The following is a 19,114-nucleotide window of genomic DNA, read 5'->3' as shown; positions in this document are numbered from 1 at the left end:
TGGCAGACTGGCGGCGCGCAATTGGATCGCGACTCGAATGTCAAAAAGTCCAGTCCTGGCAGGCATTAAGCTTAACCAGGTACGTAAATAGCTGGGTAGCTAGGTAGCAAGTAGCTTAGCTCGCGTAAGTACATGTTCGTGCACGGATCCCTTTAAATGCATTTTATGTCTAAGACAATCAGCCTATTCACATACCTGACAATAGCTCTTGACGATCCTGTGAGACCTGTCTACAGGCAGAGAATACGTGAGCTTCACTTATGCAGGCACTGGGTCAACCAAATTTATCTCTGCAAGAGCAAATGTGTCATCAAACGGGTATCTACTCTACCACTAGCTGCAAAGTATCTGATCTCGAATCCAGGCACTGGAGCTCCATGCCGGCCAACATCATCAATGGCTATTAACACATGCCACCTGCCAGCACTATCTCAACCTGATCATCTCGTCTCTCGGCAGATTTCGCCGCAAGTAATAATAGTACAAGTATCGCCAGCTTCCACGGCAATAGCAACTCGAGATCCCCTGTCATAATAACATCTGTGACAGGCTGTTGCAAACAGTCATCCTCTTGATCAGACCACTAAAGAATCACGCACCAGCCTGTACCAAAATAGTCGGCCGATCCCTGCTCAGTGTCCTCCTCCTTGATGTTCTCCACGGTTCCAGCAGAAGGAGACGTTTTGACAACATCGGCATAGCTCAAGGTGTTGGGCTTAGGGGAAACCATATGAGGCAACTTGGGACGATGACCGACTTCAATAGTAGAACCCGCCTCCTTGGCAGAGGGTGATTCGGATTGGGCAGGTGCCACTGCTGTATTCTCCTTGGGCGACACTGATGATCCCAGCTTCTCGCACAGAGAAGAGTTGCGGGCTCCCAGACTACGAAGACCATCTGATAATTTTGGGGGCGAGCAAGGTTCTTTGCCACCTCCCTGACTGGGAAGCGGTCACTTTGGTGTTGGGAACACCGTTCTTTAAGTGCTTGTTGAATGGTCTCGATAGTCTGGTCCTGGTTCCAGAACGAAGTACGGTAATATTGTTGCCCCGGGACTCCTAGCCTTGGAGCTCCCGAAGGACAATCGTAGCATACTCGCTTGAAGGCAAGGCGAACTTGAGGACCACTGCAATCTTGCGCGGCTCTGGGGCCGGACTTGCTGCAGGCATCTTCGGGGGCGTGTCACTGGAGATATCCATTGCGTCGTCCACGGGAGCTGGTGCTTGCTCCTTGGTATCAGTAGCGGTAGCCTGCGTATCTGGAACGGATGCTGCCTCCGGGACCGCCGACGTCTCCCCGCCTTCAACGATGTTGACCTGCTTGTCAACCTTGATTCTCTTGTTGCTACCGTCAAGAGATGTTTGGACCCAGGTATCGTTAAACCGGACCTCAGTGTCCCCTCCCTCTTCAGCTTTGCGACGCTCGGTTTCTTTGGCAGCTTCAGCGATACGACGATCATCCGCCTGGATGTTGAACCAACCTGACATTTTGCCATCTGGGTTATTCGCACCTCGCTCCTGTCGCTCTTGCTGTTCCTTGGCACGTTGGGCTTCACGTTGAGCCTGAATGTCGTCCCAATCAGTTGGCACGAGTTGATCGTTGTCATGTACGTAGGAACGCACGGAGCCTGTAGGACGGTCGATGAAGGTGCCAATGAACTTGCGGTAAGCACCAGTCAGGCTGAACTCCTTCTGTCGGCGTTGCATGTTGTACGGGTCGAGAGCTCCATTCTCTTCCTTGCCCATGAACTCGGTGTAGTACTTGCCGACCTCGTTATCAGGATAGACAATATCGCAACCTGGGCAAGGCAGGACTACATCTCGGATGGTATAGCGACCTGCCTGGATATCCTCTTCAGTGACCACATGAGCTTCCTCGCGGACCTCGAAATCATCATCATTGTCCTTCGGAAGATGGATGTTTTCCTCGTCATCCTCGTCAACTTTGGCCTTCGCTGGCTGGCTAGCGCTTGCGAGTACAAGATCTCCTTTCACAATAGAATCGCCGAACAGCTCCCAACGCTTGCTTGCAACAAAGTTCCAAACCAGCGATTGGTAAGAGTGGAGGTACATGCTGCGCATGTTTCTGGGGATCGACATCAAGGCACCAACAAAATCCTTAGGCTGTTTGGCCAGGTGCTTGATGATCCCAAACTCCAAGTTGGCTCGGCGTGGTAACTCTTTGAGGGCCTCCTCTGCATTGCCGGTTTCCTGGAATTTGGCGAGAGCTTTAGCTCGGGCAATGTCGTCGAAGCGAACGAATTCGCCAGGTCGTGGGATGGAAGTGTCAACTGTGGTCAAGGAGGCATCAAACGACAATAGGTCCATGATAGCACCTTCAAAATCATCTTTCAGGATCTTGAGGCCAATCTTGTTGGTACCGATCTCAAACGTGCCAAATCGTTGCGTACCAAAGTAGTTGATGAAGCCGCGTTCATGTATGCGCTCCAAGGCGTTGTCGATTGTAGACTGTGCAATCTCCAACAGCTTCTCGAAAGGTTCGTTCTCACAGTCGCGGAAGACGCAGTCCTTCATAACGATGGTGAACTCATTGCCCTTCAGGCAGCCAAGGTACAAATCTTTCTCCTCGAACTTGAAGTCGCCAATCTTGATGTCCCTGATCCGGTCGTTGATGAAGAGCATCTTCGAGGGGTCTCGAGACCTTACGCTGACTCTCTGCGATGTAACAGCGCGGCGATCCTTGGTGCCTGCAGTGCTGAACATCTTGGGGTGTTCCTTCAAAATGCGAGCAATGTTGCCCACAGCTTCCATGGTATCTCGATTCTCCTTATACAAGGTGAAATGGAGAAACTTGCCCAGCTTTCTGGGATTGGGAGCCTGCGGATCTCGACCATTGCCGCGGTTGTTCCATCTCTTGTTCGAGCCGGCAGCTGTAGCAACAATATTGCCAGTCTGGTCGGTGCTCGTCTCAATCTTTCCAGAAAAGACCTCACGAATTTCCTGTTGTTCGTTCATCAGTGCTTGATCTTCTAATGGGATTTAAGCAAATTAACTCACACCGTGGACTTTCGTTCTCATCTGTCGATCCTCGATCACTGGAAGCTTCATAGAACCGTGCTTGGCAGGCTTCATCTTCGGGTCTTCGCATATCTTGTTGTAAAGATTGGTCAGATCATCAAAAACAGACTGGCCCACCAGGTTCACCAGGAACTCGGATTTGGGCTTTGCATCAGCCTCCTTAGGATCATCCTTCGACTCGGTGGCAGTACTGCCAACGGCATCAGCGGTCTGACCAGCGGCTGCAGTAGAAGCACCGTTGGCGGCAGCAGGGTGAGCCGACTGCTGAAGTGCAGCATTTGCAGGCGCATCAGGCGCCTGTGTCTTGCCGGCTTTGGCCGCTTCCTACGATGATGGGTCAATACCACAAGATGCATTGATGCCTTGATACCAAGTTGGGAGACACCACAATGCGACGTACCTTGCGAGTGTACTCTCGGGAGTTCATAGAAAACTCCTCGAGCTTGACAACCTTGCCATCCTTGGTGATCTCATGCACCTGGAAATCGGTATATCTGCAGGGAGAGGGTCAGCCTGTTGCTCCATTTGGACGAGCATTGGTAGTCATGAAGATAAGAGCGTGGCGGACCAGAATTAAGCGACCCGAGTGGCAGGTTCGTTGGTATCACGGGGTGCCAGGGATGGTTTGATACGTACCTCTTTCTGGTGACACCGTTCCATGCATGTTCCTTGGGGGAGACGAAGTGCAAGATGCCCACATTCCGCTCGATGAGACCTCGGACATCCGGGTCATTGCCCTGCGTCATAGCAGTGTGTGTCGCCATGGCGCTGGACTCTCTTGCGTTGAATGTGTTGACGGCTAGGGATGGTGTGTATGTGTGCGTGAGAGAGCCGTGATGTACAAGGTACCGTCTGTGGTAGGCAGGAACTTTTTTTTAGACTGTCCGAAAAATAGCAGCCAATGGTGGGGTGAAAATCAGAATCCGTTGGCTGGGATGGGACTAAAAGAACAAAGATAAAAAAAGACGAGTTGGTGGTGTGAAGACGAATCAACGAGCTCGGTTGTTTATGCCAACAAACCAATCACCTTGTGCAGTTCTTCAAAAGATTATGCAGTTTGTGTCTTTTCAGTCACGGCGCAGGATTAGGTGTGCTTTCCTGCTGTGTTTGGAAAGAGAAGGCTTGTCTGAGGGCGTGCGTGCAACATCAAGCCAAGAACTGGAGGCTTGGTGATGGACGAAGTAGGCGCAATCTGGAAGTGGCCCAAGAGTGCTGCGTGGTTGTTGGTGTCTGGGTTCAATCGGGCAATTGATCAAATGATTGATCAATCAATCAAATCGACCTGACTCTAACGCTTTTTCTTTCAGAGGCAGGAAGTACCTCAAGTGCTGTAATGTCCTTTTGCAGCGGACGTTGATGATGCAGGAGCCTACGCCGGCCAACCACAGTCCGGCTCTGGAGTGAACTGCAGCTGCAGATCTACTACTGAAGTTGCTCGACCCCACCTGCCAACCTACATTAATCGATGTGCACCCAACCTGGGCACCTACCGAGCTGCCGACTGGTTGAGGCTACTTGAGGTTGTAATGTTGCCCAATACTTGCAAACACCTTGTAAATACATAACATAGACGCACGCATGCAGCACTCGACGAATGACATGTCCGCTAGTCGAATCCAGTATCCCGCCCCGCCCCGCGGTGCCGAAATCCTGTCGTCGTATCTGATTCCCTTTTTGTCCATTGATCGTACTCTTGCATATTGTGTTACCGAGAACGAAACAGAGATCGAGACCCCTAGCGGGAGAAAGTATGCCCCGGTGGTCATGAACATGTATCAATGTATGTTGCATGCTGGATGACCTAGGTTAAGATGTAGGTACTTGCATGCTAGCTAGGTGGAAGCAAGTAGGCTTCTTCTCTTCCTCTCTTTTTCTTATGCTCCCTCCTCTCTCCCTTCCTTTTCCCTGGGCTCGACAAATTCCATTCTTGTGTAACGTCAAGCTCGAGCAAGCCAACAAGGGGACGAACCCCATAAACAGACACCCGAGACTCCGACCTGCAGCAACTAGCTCCCAATCCTTGGAACTCCGGGACTGCGGCTTGCTCCCTCGCTCTTGGGTCTGGGGGCCCTTGGGAGGGAGCAAGGGAGGAGCCACCATGCCGCAACTCGGTTAAGACCCCATCGTCCCGGAATCCCGTCGCATTTGTTTGCTACAGCCTTCCTGCCCAGCGGGGCTTTCTCCTGTGGTAGGCAACGAACGCCGCCGCGCAGCAGACAGGAGGGCAAACAACGTACCTAAGCATCTGTAAGCATGCAGGCGTGTATGCGTAGAGCGGCGGATGCTGCCCATCGCCTGTCTCGGCCTTGTCTCTATGTTTTTGCCGAGCTGCCCAACTGTTTTCCTTACATAAAGTATGTAGGATCGCGAGAAAAAGGCTTCGGGGTCTGGTTCAAGTCGCACATCCGATCATGTAGGTGGGGCGGATGTTCATCTAGGGGTCTTGGGGTCCTGGGGTTCTTGGAACACTGGAGGAAGATCGCTCTGAGTACGGTCAGGTAGGCACTCCGATCGAACCAAGGTTGGAGTTGATCAGGAGCAGGAGCAGGAGCAGAGTAGTGGTAGACAAGGTAGGGTAGGATAATGCGACCTATACCTACATATACGTGCATGTGGGCTGCGCGGACCCCCTACCACGAGCTACATGGAGCCTCATTGGCAGGCCAGTCGTCAGATAGCCAGCTAGTCTGGAACCTGCCGGCCTATAGTGTTGACTAGCACCACACCCTGCCCTTCTTCCAATGCGACTCACACTTCACAAGAGCTGCATGGGGTTATCCCGTATGGGTATATTGCGGACTGGCATATTGGACCTGCGTTTCTCGTCCCCGCCGTTACTTAAGAAAAATTCCCCGTAGACTCTCTGATTTGATCCGGCGCCGGGGTCTGGCCCCCTTCCCTTCGCTCAACCAGTGCTTTCCGAACATGGCCAAAATTCTTGTTTCTTCTTCTTCAACTCGGTTTCGTGCGGCGCAGCAAAGCAAGCGAGTTGATGCGATGACGAATGCCCATGGCCTAAGTACATGACTAACCTAAGTAACACCTGCTAGCCATTGTAATGAGGGCGTGATTTTGGGGGAAGGCAGAGGAGCTTTCCCAGTACGATCGCCTACGCATTCTCATTTCAGACGGTTTTCGGTTATCGGCTGCGTCGTCGTTGTACTGGGGGCCGTCCTCGGTCCGGCGTATATCGTGCTGCTAACCCCGGGCGGGCCCCAAGGATGGGCCTTTCCTTCATTTCGCTCCAACGACGTTTTGGCAGAACGGGAGGGTGGAGGGCGGCGGACTATCACGGGCTACTGGTATCCGAAGGGGCTTTCTTGCGGATGCAACTTCGAACCCCGGTCCCCTGTCCCTCCCCTGCGAAAGTACGCCATCGCGGTTGCAGCTGGCCTGTAATAAGTGACGACGACAAATTTGTGTAGGTCGTTTTGGGGAGTAGGTAGCTTGTCGCTTTCACGATGCTCGTTTGCAATGGCCCGTGTCCCCTGTTCCAGGCCGTTCTGGTCGCTTGTTGTTTGACGCAGTGAAATCCAGAACTGGGCATGATTTACCTGCAGCCGACATGAATAGAGAGCGCCACCATATGCTCGTTGAAACCCCATGAATGAAGCCCAATGGCCACTCAGTAGACTTGCGTGCGCAGGTAAAGTTTGGTACGCGTACCAAATAACTCTGTTGGAAGGAACCATGATCCCGTATGCGATAGGTCATTTTCATCCTATATGCAGCCCTTGCGATGCGGCCCCGAGGGAAAGGGAGAGAGATGACGCCGGTCCCGCGACACTGTCATAACTGCAATATTCCTCCTTACACCGGTTTCGTTGCCGCAGCGGATATTTGGATGGGTGAAGGATCATTGTCTAGTGTTTATATAACCGTCAAATCAAATGCTGTGTATATTAGATGAGTAGTACGGATAAGGGACACGTTCTACGTCGAAGATTACCGTTGAGAGGTCACCTGCGCCAAAAACCATGTCAATATGTGCCTGTGTATTTTCCCCTTTTCCGCCTTGGTATGTTTGCTCATCTCACCCGCCACCCTTACCAGAGCCGCCTCCTCCCATGCCTTGTCCACCCCCGTCTGGGCACTGGCAGTACCACCGACGCTTATCCAACGCTTCGCGCAGATCGTCTCGTTCGCCCTCGGTGGCTTCGAGGTTCCCCTCCAGGTTCAGTATGTAGCGTTTGGCCATCTCCAAGACCTCGGCCTTGCTCACTTTGCGGTCACCGGTGCTCATCTCGTTGCTATCGCCGTCCTCGCTCGAAGCACGCATCTCGGGGGCAGGACCCCTAGAAGTAGCTCGAACTGGTTATTGAGCCGGTTGCGGTACTGTTTCTCCACTTGGTTATGTGACTCGCGGTTCTTCCGCTCTTCTTCCGTGGCGGGCGGGTTGTGGTGTGTGTTCTTGGACGTCCGTGAGGCACTTCGTAGTTTAGACTTGTTGCCTGTGGTGGTGGTTGACGTATTGCTTGCCGGAGACATGGGCAGCTGGCGCTTGGTTTTCCTTGAAGAGGACGAAGGCTTCTGAGAGTGGCCTGTGAAGTGCGTATTAGGTACCGAGGCATGCCGGGTGCTGTTCTCGGCACCCACCGATGAGGCCGAGTCGCTAGGAAATGCCGAGGGTGACAAGCCTCCCATGTGGTTGTAGGGACTTGCTGAGGTTGTGTAGCTGGCCGTTTCCACAAGTGCAGGCCGGTGAGGAGGCATGTCGTAGGCATTAGTCGTGGGATACGAAAGAGAAGCTCTTCCGGACGAGGTCCAGCCGCCGTCCAGACCGTGCGGGCTGCCCGAGGACAGGTCGGTAGTCGCAGTATTATACGAGTAACTGGGCGCATCATTATCATTCATTTCATGATGATAATTCTGCCATGTGTGTGACCCAGTAGTGTAGTGCACCCCAGTCCCATCCCCCTCGTCCTGAGTAGAATATGCATACGGATGGGCTGTTGATGTGGATATAGGGACCTGTTTCAATAAATCAGTCATGTATAAGGTAGAAGCAATTGAGTTTAACCCGAAATTTCCGGGATCTGATTCTATGTAGCCATCCTTATGGCCATCTCCAAAGCCTCAGATCTCCGGGAGGGCCGGCTTCATCGCACGAGCGAGCTCAGTACGCCCATTGTTGTACCAAGCACGTGCACGGCGCCTTTTACCGTATTCCTCGCGCCGGGTTATTGGAGTTCGGGTGCCTTTCAGTGTTGCTGTTGTGGTGAAAGTCGAAGTGGCTTACCTCGGAAGACCAGCTCGATGAGTTACCAAAAACCTGTTGGTTTCGGTAGGCCATGTTGACAGAAAGAAGGTGGGGGATCAGTCTTCTCGGGACTCGGTCTCAGCAGGTTTAAAGACGTTTGATCTAGGGTCTGGACCGATCAAGTCTCATTGGCGTGATATACAGACTACAGACCACCTCGGCCGACACTGTATGTTTTCTGGTGCCCAGCAAGTCCAGGCGACATAGCAGGACCACAGGCTGAATTATAATCTGGTAACACCATGTAAAGGAGACCATCCGAGAAAAGCGAGGCCAGGAAGACGTGGGCGGACAGCCGCCTTTTTCTTTATTTGCCCTTTCACGCTCACTTGGTTATAGATGGCCGTCTCATCTAGTTCCGCCACTGGACTCTAACAAGATGACACAAATAGGGCGGCGTCATGCAGCAGGGACTGAATCAAGACCTCGGGGGTAAGCTACTTACACGCAGGTCTCCAATAGGGCTGCCTCGGAGCTTCCCTAATGCTTCTACTGGGCTATCCTCGGCGCATCGTGCCTCTTGTGCCGCCAGACCCCGTCTGACACAATGGTAGAGTCTCTCCTAGCGTCTACGCAATACGGATTCCGGTTAGTGGTGTGGGAAGGGGCCGAAAGTCTGGGAATGAGGAAAACGACCCTGCTGTTACCACGTGTATGCTGTGCGTGAACGTGTGTGTGAGCGCGCCAACTTGTGTGTGTGTGTGTGTGGTGCATGTGTGCCCGTGAATGTAGGTCTATGGAAGTAGGCAGGAGTCTGGCTTGGGTCCCCTGTACAGACGTCCCTGTTGGATACACGTCTGGACCCTCTTTCAATATCTACCGCATACCACATATACCTCGCAGCTGGTACAGGGTTGGCTCAGTGGCACACTACAGGCCAGGACGAGAAGGAAAAGCAGCCGCAACTATCCAGCATGGTATATCTCAATCGGCGATTATTTGGCAGGGGTCCGGATCTTTGGCCCACAGAGGAGCATTGAAGACTTTCCTATCGGGCCATACAGCATGACCTCCATATCGGCCTCCTCCCAGGGTGGTTTCAGCTTCGAAGTTGATTTTATCCTGTGCAGCTTCCGTAGCTTCAATGAAAACCTCCAGGAATCATACTACTCGTTCGGTTCTAGTAGGCCGTTAAGTCCTCTTTTCAACGGCGCACGATGCCCTTTGGGGTAAGCGGCGACATCCAATCACTATTCGATCTGCAGCCAGGATCTGCCAATAGACGAACGAGTAACCGTTTACAGCTTGACGCCGAGAGCAAGGTACATACGTAAGCAGTACTATCGCAACTCTGTCCGCCATCGGATAAGACCGGGGTGCTATCTCTCCGTGTTGTGTGTTTGCTGCCGCCGAACCCCGGGCAAGACTTGGCTTGTTTATTGCGTGCTAATCTGCTGCTGCTTTTTGTCATTTTAACAAACATCAAGGTAGATACTACGAGGCTGCTACTGACCATTGCTGTGATGACAAGTCAAGGAGAGGAGTGAGTAGCCTTGTGTGATGTAAGATAAGCGAAAACAGCTGGCAAATATGAAAGCCTCGAGCTTCACCCAAATGTCATACTGGCCACTGGCGCTTGTCCATCAACACATAGTCGGAATGACTAGCAGTAGTAGGGTCGTACGGAATCGTCTTATAGGCATTCTATGCGTTGTCTTTGGTAGTACGAGGAGTTGTCGAGGCCAGCGAAACCTAAGCGGCGGCCACCCTCCTTCGGGTGCAATCCAAGCAGTAAATGGGGCACATGACTTGGGGGGGAACAAGGATGATGATGCGAGTAAGCAGCCCAAGTCTGCGTCGGCCCTGTTGTCAAGCCTATACTGCGACCGAAAGGGAGTTTAGGTCGGAGTATGGACCCGTAAGCCAATATCGTCGGCTCACCTTTGTACATGCATCTTCATTGCGATACGGCCTTGGCGTAAGCCCAGGCAGGTGGTAGCAGTATCAGGATGCGATCGCCCAGCAGGAGCTAATATAACACAAGACGTGCCCCGAGGAGCCTGGGAATGGGCCTCTCGATCAAGTACGGTAGGTAGGTTAGGATGTAGTTTCCATTGCAACAGGAGCAAGCTGGCTGGTCTTGGGGAGCTGTGCTGTAGCTGACGCCCCTGCCGTATTTCTGATAAGCCAGCCCCCTGCTAGTGTACTGCGAAGGATGTTACGGAGTAGGCTGGTTCCTGTTAGATTAGGACATAGTTGAGGCTAATCGAACCTCCGAAGGTCGTTCAATAAACACACTGTGGACAGCTCGAGTACACTTGATTTGTAATTGGAAGTGCACAGCTGGTTCAAAATGCGTGCCTACATACCTAAAAGCAACCTTGCGCTGCTTGGGCGGATGACCTTGTAGGTGGTAAGTATTGGGCGAGTGTCTGGCCTGGAGGAACTTCCAAATGTAGTTCATCGACAACAGCACCTGGTCCTTCCTATTGATATTCTTTCTTTTTGTTGCTTATTCGAATAGAAATTTGACATGGAAGCCACATAGAAGTACCTAATGAATCGAGCTGAGGAAGGTGCATCTGTCGGAGCAAAATTAGCATACCTCCTTACTTGCTGTTAGCTCCTTCCCGGTATCTCAACGTCGAAGCTCAATGGAGATTGATCCACTCCAAGACATTTGGTGGAGGCCATTGGGAGTTCCCAGCAATTCGGTGACGACGCCACCAGCAATGAACCCTGGCAGCCTGGCTTCCAATTCCAGGGTCTCTGTGACTCTTCGGTCTGTGCTCTATGATATGCCCCTCTGCAGCTTGGCAGTAAGCACCATCCTGGACTATATCCTTCGCAGCCTGGGGTATCAGAGAAACGAGAGCATCAGGAGGTCGATTCGGACAGTCTTCGTCCGGCGTCAGTTCCGGTCTTATTGGGCACCTGGAACCAACTTTAACATTGCGCAGTGCAGGTATGTATTGATTGATGTACATGTGTATTCATGTTTGCTCGTCTTGAAGCGCCCTGCAGGTGGTTATTATCTATGTTCCCCGGCGCACTTGTGGCGGTACCGGAGGTGCCACGAGCCTGCAGGCGACCTGAATAGGACCTGTCATTGTCATGTTACACGAGCATTACAAGGGTTTCTCGGCGGGTTTATTTAAGGTGAGAGGTTCTAATCGGGGCAATCCGTAAAACCCATGCTGCTATGCTATTTGGCCGTGGTGTCGCATTGATGAAACTTTGAGCCAGGATACACGAAGCCCGGCACTCCTCAAAGTCTCCGGCAATTGCTGGCTTCTGCGGCGAAGGGAAACCCTCAGGCTTCGACTGGCCCCCGCCTCCCTATACAGCACTGGATACACGCTTTCAAGTCGCAAAGGCTTGTTTGTAAGGTATGGCTGACGTCCCGGAATCTTGGTCTGGGTCGATTCAGCCTCGAGTTAAGAACCTTCCTCCATGCAGTAAGACAAGACGACAAGCCAGCTCCCAGAATGACAAGCAGCACAGAGGCAAAGCGATATAGTATGTGGAACCAGTGGAAGACGCCATACCAGCCTCCCTACATCAAGGTGCATTGGCGAGGCGTACTTCTGTCAAGGCACAAATCCATGTTGGGGTGATTAAGCGAAGTTGCTGGGTAGCCATGAGTGCCCCTTGTCTGCCGTCTTGGATGAATGACCACCCACTGGTGTCGCCAACTCCCAGCGAGTCACTATCGTCCCAAGCAAATGTATTACATCATCCAGCTGCTTTGTTCTCCACGGTAGGTTAAAACTTCATGTCGGCCGAGTTGAGACTATCGAACGGCTTCGTTGACCCTGGACCAGGCATTGATGATACTGTGCCGAAGCTACCAGCATGGCTGAAGCCGACCCCTGCCACCGCCGACACCATCTCGATTCCTTTCTGCGAATTCCAATGGCCTGCATCGTTCATTCATCAAAAATTCGATCCGAAGACACGCCCATTGACGAGAAGAGAATGATTTGCAGACCCTCCCATACGACTTCACAATGCCGGCATTAGCAGCGTTGCGTCCCAGAGGCTTCATGCAGGGTGAATGTTGAGTACTATCCGAGAACCCCTGAACACACCAGGCTTCGTGGGAAATTGGGGTTTTCTTCATGTCTCAGCCTCCAACTATTCCGGGCTTTCGTGGCGTATACAGCAACAAGACCCTATCCGTGCAGACATGGGATCTCTCTCGCCCCGGCAGAGCAGGAAAGATATGGCCCCGGTGATCTCCAACACCTCGCATCTGCTGTCTCCAATACATTACCAGACATCCATGTTTACTAATCGAGCTACCCTGTGCTTATGAAGCATAAGTTGTCTGCCCTATCGCGATGCTGGCAACTGTTGCTCACACGCGAATGCGCCCGTCACTATACTGCGGGACTGGCATCCACAACCGCAATCGATCGGCCTAATTTCACGCATCGCAGTATCTGGTATGGACCAGAGCCCATGTTGGTGGTTGGTTTCTCTTTGCAATGGGCAATCGACACCCCAACACTGCATTCAGTGTTCAGCAAATCCAGGGGCTAGGGGAATGCAGATGCATGTAAACCCAAGCCGAATTCATTATACCCCGTACTTACCCGCATCGTTACACATTGAACAAGCAAATGTCTCCACTGATAAACAGAATGGAATGCTCGTATCGCACGTGGTTCAAGTATGCCACGGCTTGATCGTCGCTGTTGTGAGCCTAGGCTGGCTGCTCTCGGGCATACATCCATTAGAACAGAGGGACTGACGATCTTCCTACTTCTCCCCGCTACCCAGGCCTGAGCCTTTCATTAGGTGCAACAACTTACATGTGCTTTCTTAAGGCCCAAACCTCAGTCTGTAAGTCCTCCAGAAAGGCATTTCGGTGGCAAGCCTAGCGAAGGGATCTCTGCAAATATTGATTCAGCAGCAGCAGCAGCAGCAGCAGCACACCACTACCTGGAACTCCACAGAACGTGTCAGATATCACAAATGTGATTTCAGAATAGCCAACGAATCAACCCCAGACCACGCTTTCGCCTCACCAATCGCACCGTAGGCAGGTGTAGGCCATCCGTTGATACTCAGTGAGGATTACTCATGCGCTGTCTTCAGCGTGTCCCCAGTACTCCACTTCTCCTGGACTCGGCTTGGGAAAAGCATCAGGGGAAGGAGAATGCGATATGTTGGTGTGCCTCGTGTTCCTGGGAAGAGATTGCATAGACGCAACACACTTCCACAGCAGCGCTGGACTCGTCCGCGCCCCGAAAACCGGATGCCTGACGCGCTACTGCGAGATAGCCAGCCACGCATTATACGCCAACTAGCACTCCCTGCCAATGAAGTTATCAGACTTGGTTATGCGGAGTTCGTCAACAAAGCTAGCCCCTCACACTACAGTACCCATCCCATGCGGCTGCAGTGTCACAAGTCTACTCAGAGGAGGTACGGCTCGCTGACGACCCCGGATTAGACCCCAGGTTGCTGAAACGCGTCGTTGACCAGCCAAGCTACCCTGGTGTTCTTGGCTCTATTGTCAGTCATATCATCGTCATTAGACCTCGCCCGTCATTCATAGCTGCTTCACCGCCAATTATGTAAGTCTGTACGCGGGTCTTCTCATCGTTCAAGGCAGACAAAGGCCCGGGGGCTACTTACCTAGGTGAGAGGGGGAGAGAGCTACCCCTTTTTTGGGGAAAGCTTCATTCTTACACGATTACATAACCGGCCCAAAAGAAAGCAAGAACGGTAAAAAAGCACATATCAAATACGTTAAATAGGAGCTCCGCAAGAACGGACGCGCCTGGGCCCATCGGAACCACCTCGGTATTTGTAGGGGGTTGGGTGGTCAGCATCCCCATCCCTCCCTCCCTCCTCCGTTTCCTATTGCGTAAAGATTTAGCCGCCTCCGTGACTAGCTCCTCATACTTGTTGGAATTCTTCGCTCCTCGGATATTTTTCTCGGATTCCAATAAATTGAACTGGAGAAGAGGAATAGGGGAAGGGGGAATGGAAAGGCGTTCTATATGTCCGTACGACCAAGCTGAGCAGCGGTCACGCATGGTAGTGAAGGCGATGACCAATGTACATACAATACAGTAGAGGCTAATCTCGATTGACGTTGCGATGACGATACTGACCTGCATCTCATGCTTGCCAGCAATAAACTAACACCCTCTTTGGCCACGCATATTCTTACCTACTTACTTACTACATCAAAGCGATGCTAGGAAACGTACACGCTCGTTCACACACTGCCAACCAAACGATTGATCAATGTTTGACGCGACCAAGAGGGCGAACCCATTTGGGCTTGCTCGCACAGTTATTCTCAGTAAGTTTCTCTGATGGATGGATGGGTAAAATTCCTCATTCGCTATGTATGTTTGTATGTAGGTGGTTTTTTTATGATACAGTGATATCTCTCTCATATTCGTTTCAACCTATATGTACAACTCGAAGAAGAAGGAATGTTGCTAAACAAAACAACGAAGCCTAGCTGGCTAAAACCGCCAGCTGACCAACCGACCAATCAACCCGACACTTAGTTGGGGACGCACTGGGAGTAGTAGTCGTTCTGTTTCTTGCAGGTGCCCTCGGCGCAGCTGGTCGCGCCGGTGAAGCCGTTGCCGCCGCACTGAGCGTACATGGCGGCGCCGGAGCCGCCAGCACCAGCACCAGCACCGCCGCCGGTCGCGGGAGCGGTAGGGGCAGCGCCGCCGGCAGCCTTGGTGGAGGTGACGAGGGTGGTCGGGGCAGCGGCCGGGGCAGAGGTGGCGGCACCACCGCCAGCCGCGGGCGAAGTGGGAGCGGCACCGCCAGCACCGCCAGCAGGGACACTGCTAGGAGCAGCACCACCACCACCGCCAACGGGGGCGGCGGGAGCGGCACCACCGGCGGCGGCGGCGGACCAGACGGCTGGGCCGGGGATCTTGTACGAGGTGGCGCCGCCGTAGATGTTGAACTTGATGCCCGGGTCGGTGCCCTGGTAGCTGTTGATGTCGAACTTTTGGTCGGGCACGGCGGAGCCGGCGCCCGTGATGTCGAGCTGGGCACACGCGGGGTAGAACTGGGCGCCGCGGCCGTTGGCGGTCGGGGCGGCGTCGGCCTCGTGCAGGGCGATGATCTCCTGGCGGACGAGGTACTTGCCGGCCTTGAGGTCGGCGGGGATCTTGACGTCCTTCTTGCCCTTGGCGGCGATGAGGTTGTCGACGGCCCACTTGCCGCCCGCGAGCCCCTCCTCGTCGATCTTGGACCAGATGGGGCCCGTGCCGGCGTCGTCGGTGTAGGGCGCGATGTAGGTGATGATGGGCCCCTTGTGCGAGCCGTCGATGATGTCGTCGCCCTTCTTGTCGTGCATCCACTCGAAGGTGACGGTGTCGCCCGCGGCCGCGGTCACGAACGCGGGCGCCGCCTTCGCGCCGTTGACGTTGCAGACCAAGTTCGGCGTGTCGAGCGTCTTGACGGGCGAGTTGTTGGCCGGGGACCGGATGTACTTGTTGATGCCGGTGCCCTGGCTCTTGCCGTTGACTTGGAGCTCGGTGACTTGGCAGTGGGCGGCCACGGTGGTGGCCATGGCCAGAGCATTGACGATGGAGTAACGCATGTTGAAAGATGTGTTTTTGTAAAGAAAAACAAGGTAAGGCTTTTTGCTTTCGGCTGGGGTATAATAAATATCCTCAAGATGGAGTAACAGAGCAAGGAAGCGTTAAGAGAAACGAAAGGCACTGGCACGGCCAATGGGGGAAAGAAGTGGATAAGAGAATGGAAGAAGAACTGGTGAGGTTGCAAGAAAGAGAGTTGGTGAGAAGAAGAAACAAAAGGAGGATTAGACATGGGAAGTGAAGAGGAGCCGTTCTACTTATACACACAGCACCGACATGCCACCCAACTTCCTCTTTGAGCCGCCGCCGCGACCCCCCTTCCCCCATCCAGATCATGCTACATAACCTGCCGCCCCCTTCGCCCACCCATCTTGCAGTCCGCCCCCTCCCCCACTGGTTGTCAGTCAGATTGCCTTTAGCATGAGGCTCAAGATGGATATAGTCTCCACCCTTGGATGAAGCAGGGTGTGGCCGAGGGCCCCAGGCGGAGCCGCGGTTCTGGTCGTGGAGGATAGATGAAAAAGAGACTTGGCCAGTCAGCCAATCTCGCCAATAAGGCGCTGGCAGAAGGGGAACACCGACTTCGTCATGGTAGTTTATCTCGTTTACTATCCAAGCTAACGCATTTGTTTCCGCTTCAGGCCAAATGAGAGGGGACCGCCCCGACATGCCTTGGTATCCTTAGCGGCCGGGGGCAGGCAGGCTTAGCATCAAGCGTATGGTTATTTGTGTCGCGAAGAAAACATTCTAATCGAAGTAAGCATATTTTCAAAGGGCATGTCATATCATATCATGTCGTTAGCTTCAAATACGGCTCCCTCGAGGTTGTAACATATCGTGTTATTTTTTCATCTGATGTCCCCCCAGATCGCCATTCACGATCCTCGCGCCTGGGTTCTACCTGGTTGCATCATCCAAACCAAACAGGTAACCGCCAAGGAACACGATGGACGGATCTGCTTCAGGATCACCGGTGGGAGAAAACCGCCAGTCTAAGCTAAGGGGGACGGACTCACGCTCTCACTCTAGCAGGTACCGATGTGATCGATCTCCACTAGGGGGGTGCTGGGTTGCAACTTGTAAGCCATCAATCATCAACCCCAGCACCACATCAGACACCACGCACGTTTCGATTCGCGCCTCGAACATATTGACATGGCGGCCGATCCCTGGCTTGAGCCGCCGTCGGGCAACCAAACCCAGGAGTCTGGTTCGTGAGGCTCGGTTCATCTTGCACAACCTGCCGTATCACTCGCATGGGCGTGTAAGCCGATTGGCCCCCGGTCTTCTGCCGGTGGAGCTCGTGAATCGCGACGAAACTTTGCCAAGCCGCCGCCAAGGCCCTATCGAACCACGACCGTTCGGTCATTGGCCTGCTTCTGCTTTCTGCTGTGATTTCCGCTGGCGACCAGGGCAGGGTGCTGTCTGGTCAAGACGGGACGAATAGTCGGCCGCAGGACGAAGAGTTTCGGATGAAATTGCCTCGCAAACTTCTGGCGGCCGCTGCGACTCGATCTGTCACGATCCACTTTGGCAACTCCTGACGGAAGCGTATCAAGACAGAAAGAAAGGAAAACTTTGCAGGTGAAGTAAAGCTTCGGGATGGACATTGAAAACTAGATATATATATATATCAAAAGAGCACCTAGTCGTATCTCTTCATCCCTTCCCAAAAAGACTCTTTCAGTCCAGTCGGGAAAGCCAGGTCCTCCTGTCTACCTACCATAAACCAAACAAATGTGTGAGCGCCCTTCTCTAACGAAACACAAAACTCCCTACACCGTGCGGTCCTTAAAGCCATATATACCGGTTCCCCTGCACCTCGAGTCTCGAGGCCGCTGTCTATAGTGTACACCTTCTATCCCACAATGCTTCGCCCCTGCCGTATGCTTTTATCGTAATATACCCGACCTCCTCCATGGAAGCCAAACTTCGTAGACAACACTACCCGGTACTGCCGAGGTACCAGGAAAATATCGATTTCCTTCGATTCCAATAACTCTTTCTTCGCGCCTCTGGCGAAGAAGGCAGCCTAGCTACCCTCCGTTTCGACGCCTGCTCGCCACCCATGCCGTCATTGACATGGGCTTTGGCCGTACTTCTTCTCGACCACTAATGTGTGGAAGTTGGCTGCGTTGAGGCTCTTCTAGGTCCTGGCACATCTTTGGTGACAGAGTCGTTCTCATCGCTCGGTGGCTCGGTTGTTGTCCGTCTAATGGAATCATACGTGCCCATTCCTACCGACCGCTCCGACCTAGCCATCGAACGTGACTTGCTCAGGGTGTGCGAGACAGTCGGGTAAGCCGGGCCCGGATGCAAGAATTGAGTGAGCATGTTCGGGCGGTCGACGCTGCGACTTCGTCCCCTGGTCAAGTTGGCCCCACGGTCAGGCACCAGTGATGTAGCAGACATGCGGCGCTGAAGTTTGGCTTCCGCATCCTCAGCCTCCTTACGGTTGAGATGCTCGCTCGGTAGAAGGATGGCACGGTCAAGGCCATATGGGAGTCCACGATGGCGGCCACGGATCTGCATAGCAATCATCACCAGCTTTCCGACAACTGTGAACTGCGAACACAGCGAAGCATTGATCCCTGTGTAGCCCAAACTCAAACCGACAGTTCCGTAAGCGCTGACAACTTCGAAAAGTACAGCAAACATGGAAAAGTCGTTGTTGATCAAGCGTGGTCCTTCTGAAATGGTGAGAATGAAGTACCCAATGAAGATGTACCACAGATCGAAGGAGAGCTGTCGCCGCAAATGGGCCCCGACATAAGAGAATCCTGACCCATTATGCTCCTCGTTGTCGCCGCCACTACCGTACAACCCAAGGGCTTTCTCTTCGTACACGTTGGTACGCCGGACCGAAATTGCAATAGGAAAGACCGAGATGTACATCATGATCAGATACGATGTCTGCACTGCCGGATGGAGTTGAGATAGGTTGAGGACAGCGAATCCGGCAGTTCTCGTCGACGCAGCTTGAAACCACCCGTCGAGGAAGCGAATATCCAGCGGCAATTCTGCTACAGGCCCGCTTCCAAGGTCGAGAATGATAAAAAGATCAGATCCACCAGGTTGAGGATGATGAGGATCAGGAATAGCCACCACGTAGCCGCTGAGGGGAAGAGCAAAGTAAAGCAACGACGCGGATGATCAAGCAAGAAGCGTAGCTCCTCGTACAACCCAGATGTGCGCGGGACAAAGAGGTTAACGAACCAGATCGAGAATCGTAACAAGATTGGGAACCCGGTATTTCCAGCGATGATCAAGAACGACATGATGAG

At 53.0% G+C, this 19,114-nt stretch overlaps 3 protein-coding genes across 3 annotated transcripts; all 3 read right to left on the bottom strand.

The window, feature by feature from the left end:
* Positions 1-1,058: 1,058 nt before the first annotated feature.
* PG997_015217 (tRNA pseudouridine synthase D) lies at positions 1,059-3,802 on the bottom strand (the record flags this gene model as incomplete). The annotated part of the gene is made up of 4 exons (XM_066819531.1): positions 1,059-2,960; positions 3,018-3,362; positions 3,439-3,532; positions 3,675-3,802. The coding sequence occupies 4 exons, from the start codon at positions 3,800-3,802 to the stop codon at positions 1,059-1,061; spliced, it is 2,469 nt and encodes an 822-aa protein (XP_066660416.1).
* Positions 3,803-7,071: 3,269 nt separating this feature from the next.
* On the bottom strand, positions 7,072-7,892 carry PG997_015216 (uncharacterized protein; the record flags this gene model as incomplete). The annotated part of the gene is given in 2 exon segments (XM_066819530.1): positions 7,072-7,333; positions 7,351-7,892. 2 exon segments carry the CDS (start codon positions 7,890-7,892, stop codon positions 7,072-7,074), a joined length of 804 nt encoding a protein of 267 aa, XP_066660415.1.
* A 10,050-nt stretch (positions 7,893-17,942) lies between these two features.
* On the bottom strand, positions 17,943-19,114 carry PG997_015215 (trk family potassium uptake protein; the record flags this gene model as incomplete). Its single annotated transcript, XM_066819529.1, has 1 exon — positions 17,943-18,945. A coding segment is annotated over one exon (1,003 nt), but the record flags the coding sequence as incomplete, so codon positions are not given.

This window comes from Apiospora hydei (assembly GCF_038363865.1).
Source record: "Apiospora hydei strain CBS 114990 chromosome Unknown utg000011l_segment0_segment0, whole genome shotgun sequence".
In the NCBI taxonomy this organism is placed as follows: domain Eukaryota; kingdom Fungi; phylum Ascomycota; class Sordariomycetes; order Amphisphaeriales; family Apiosporaceae; genus Apiospora; species Apiospora hydei.
This window is presented reverse-complemented; position numbering and strand designations above follow the sequence as displayed.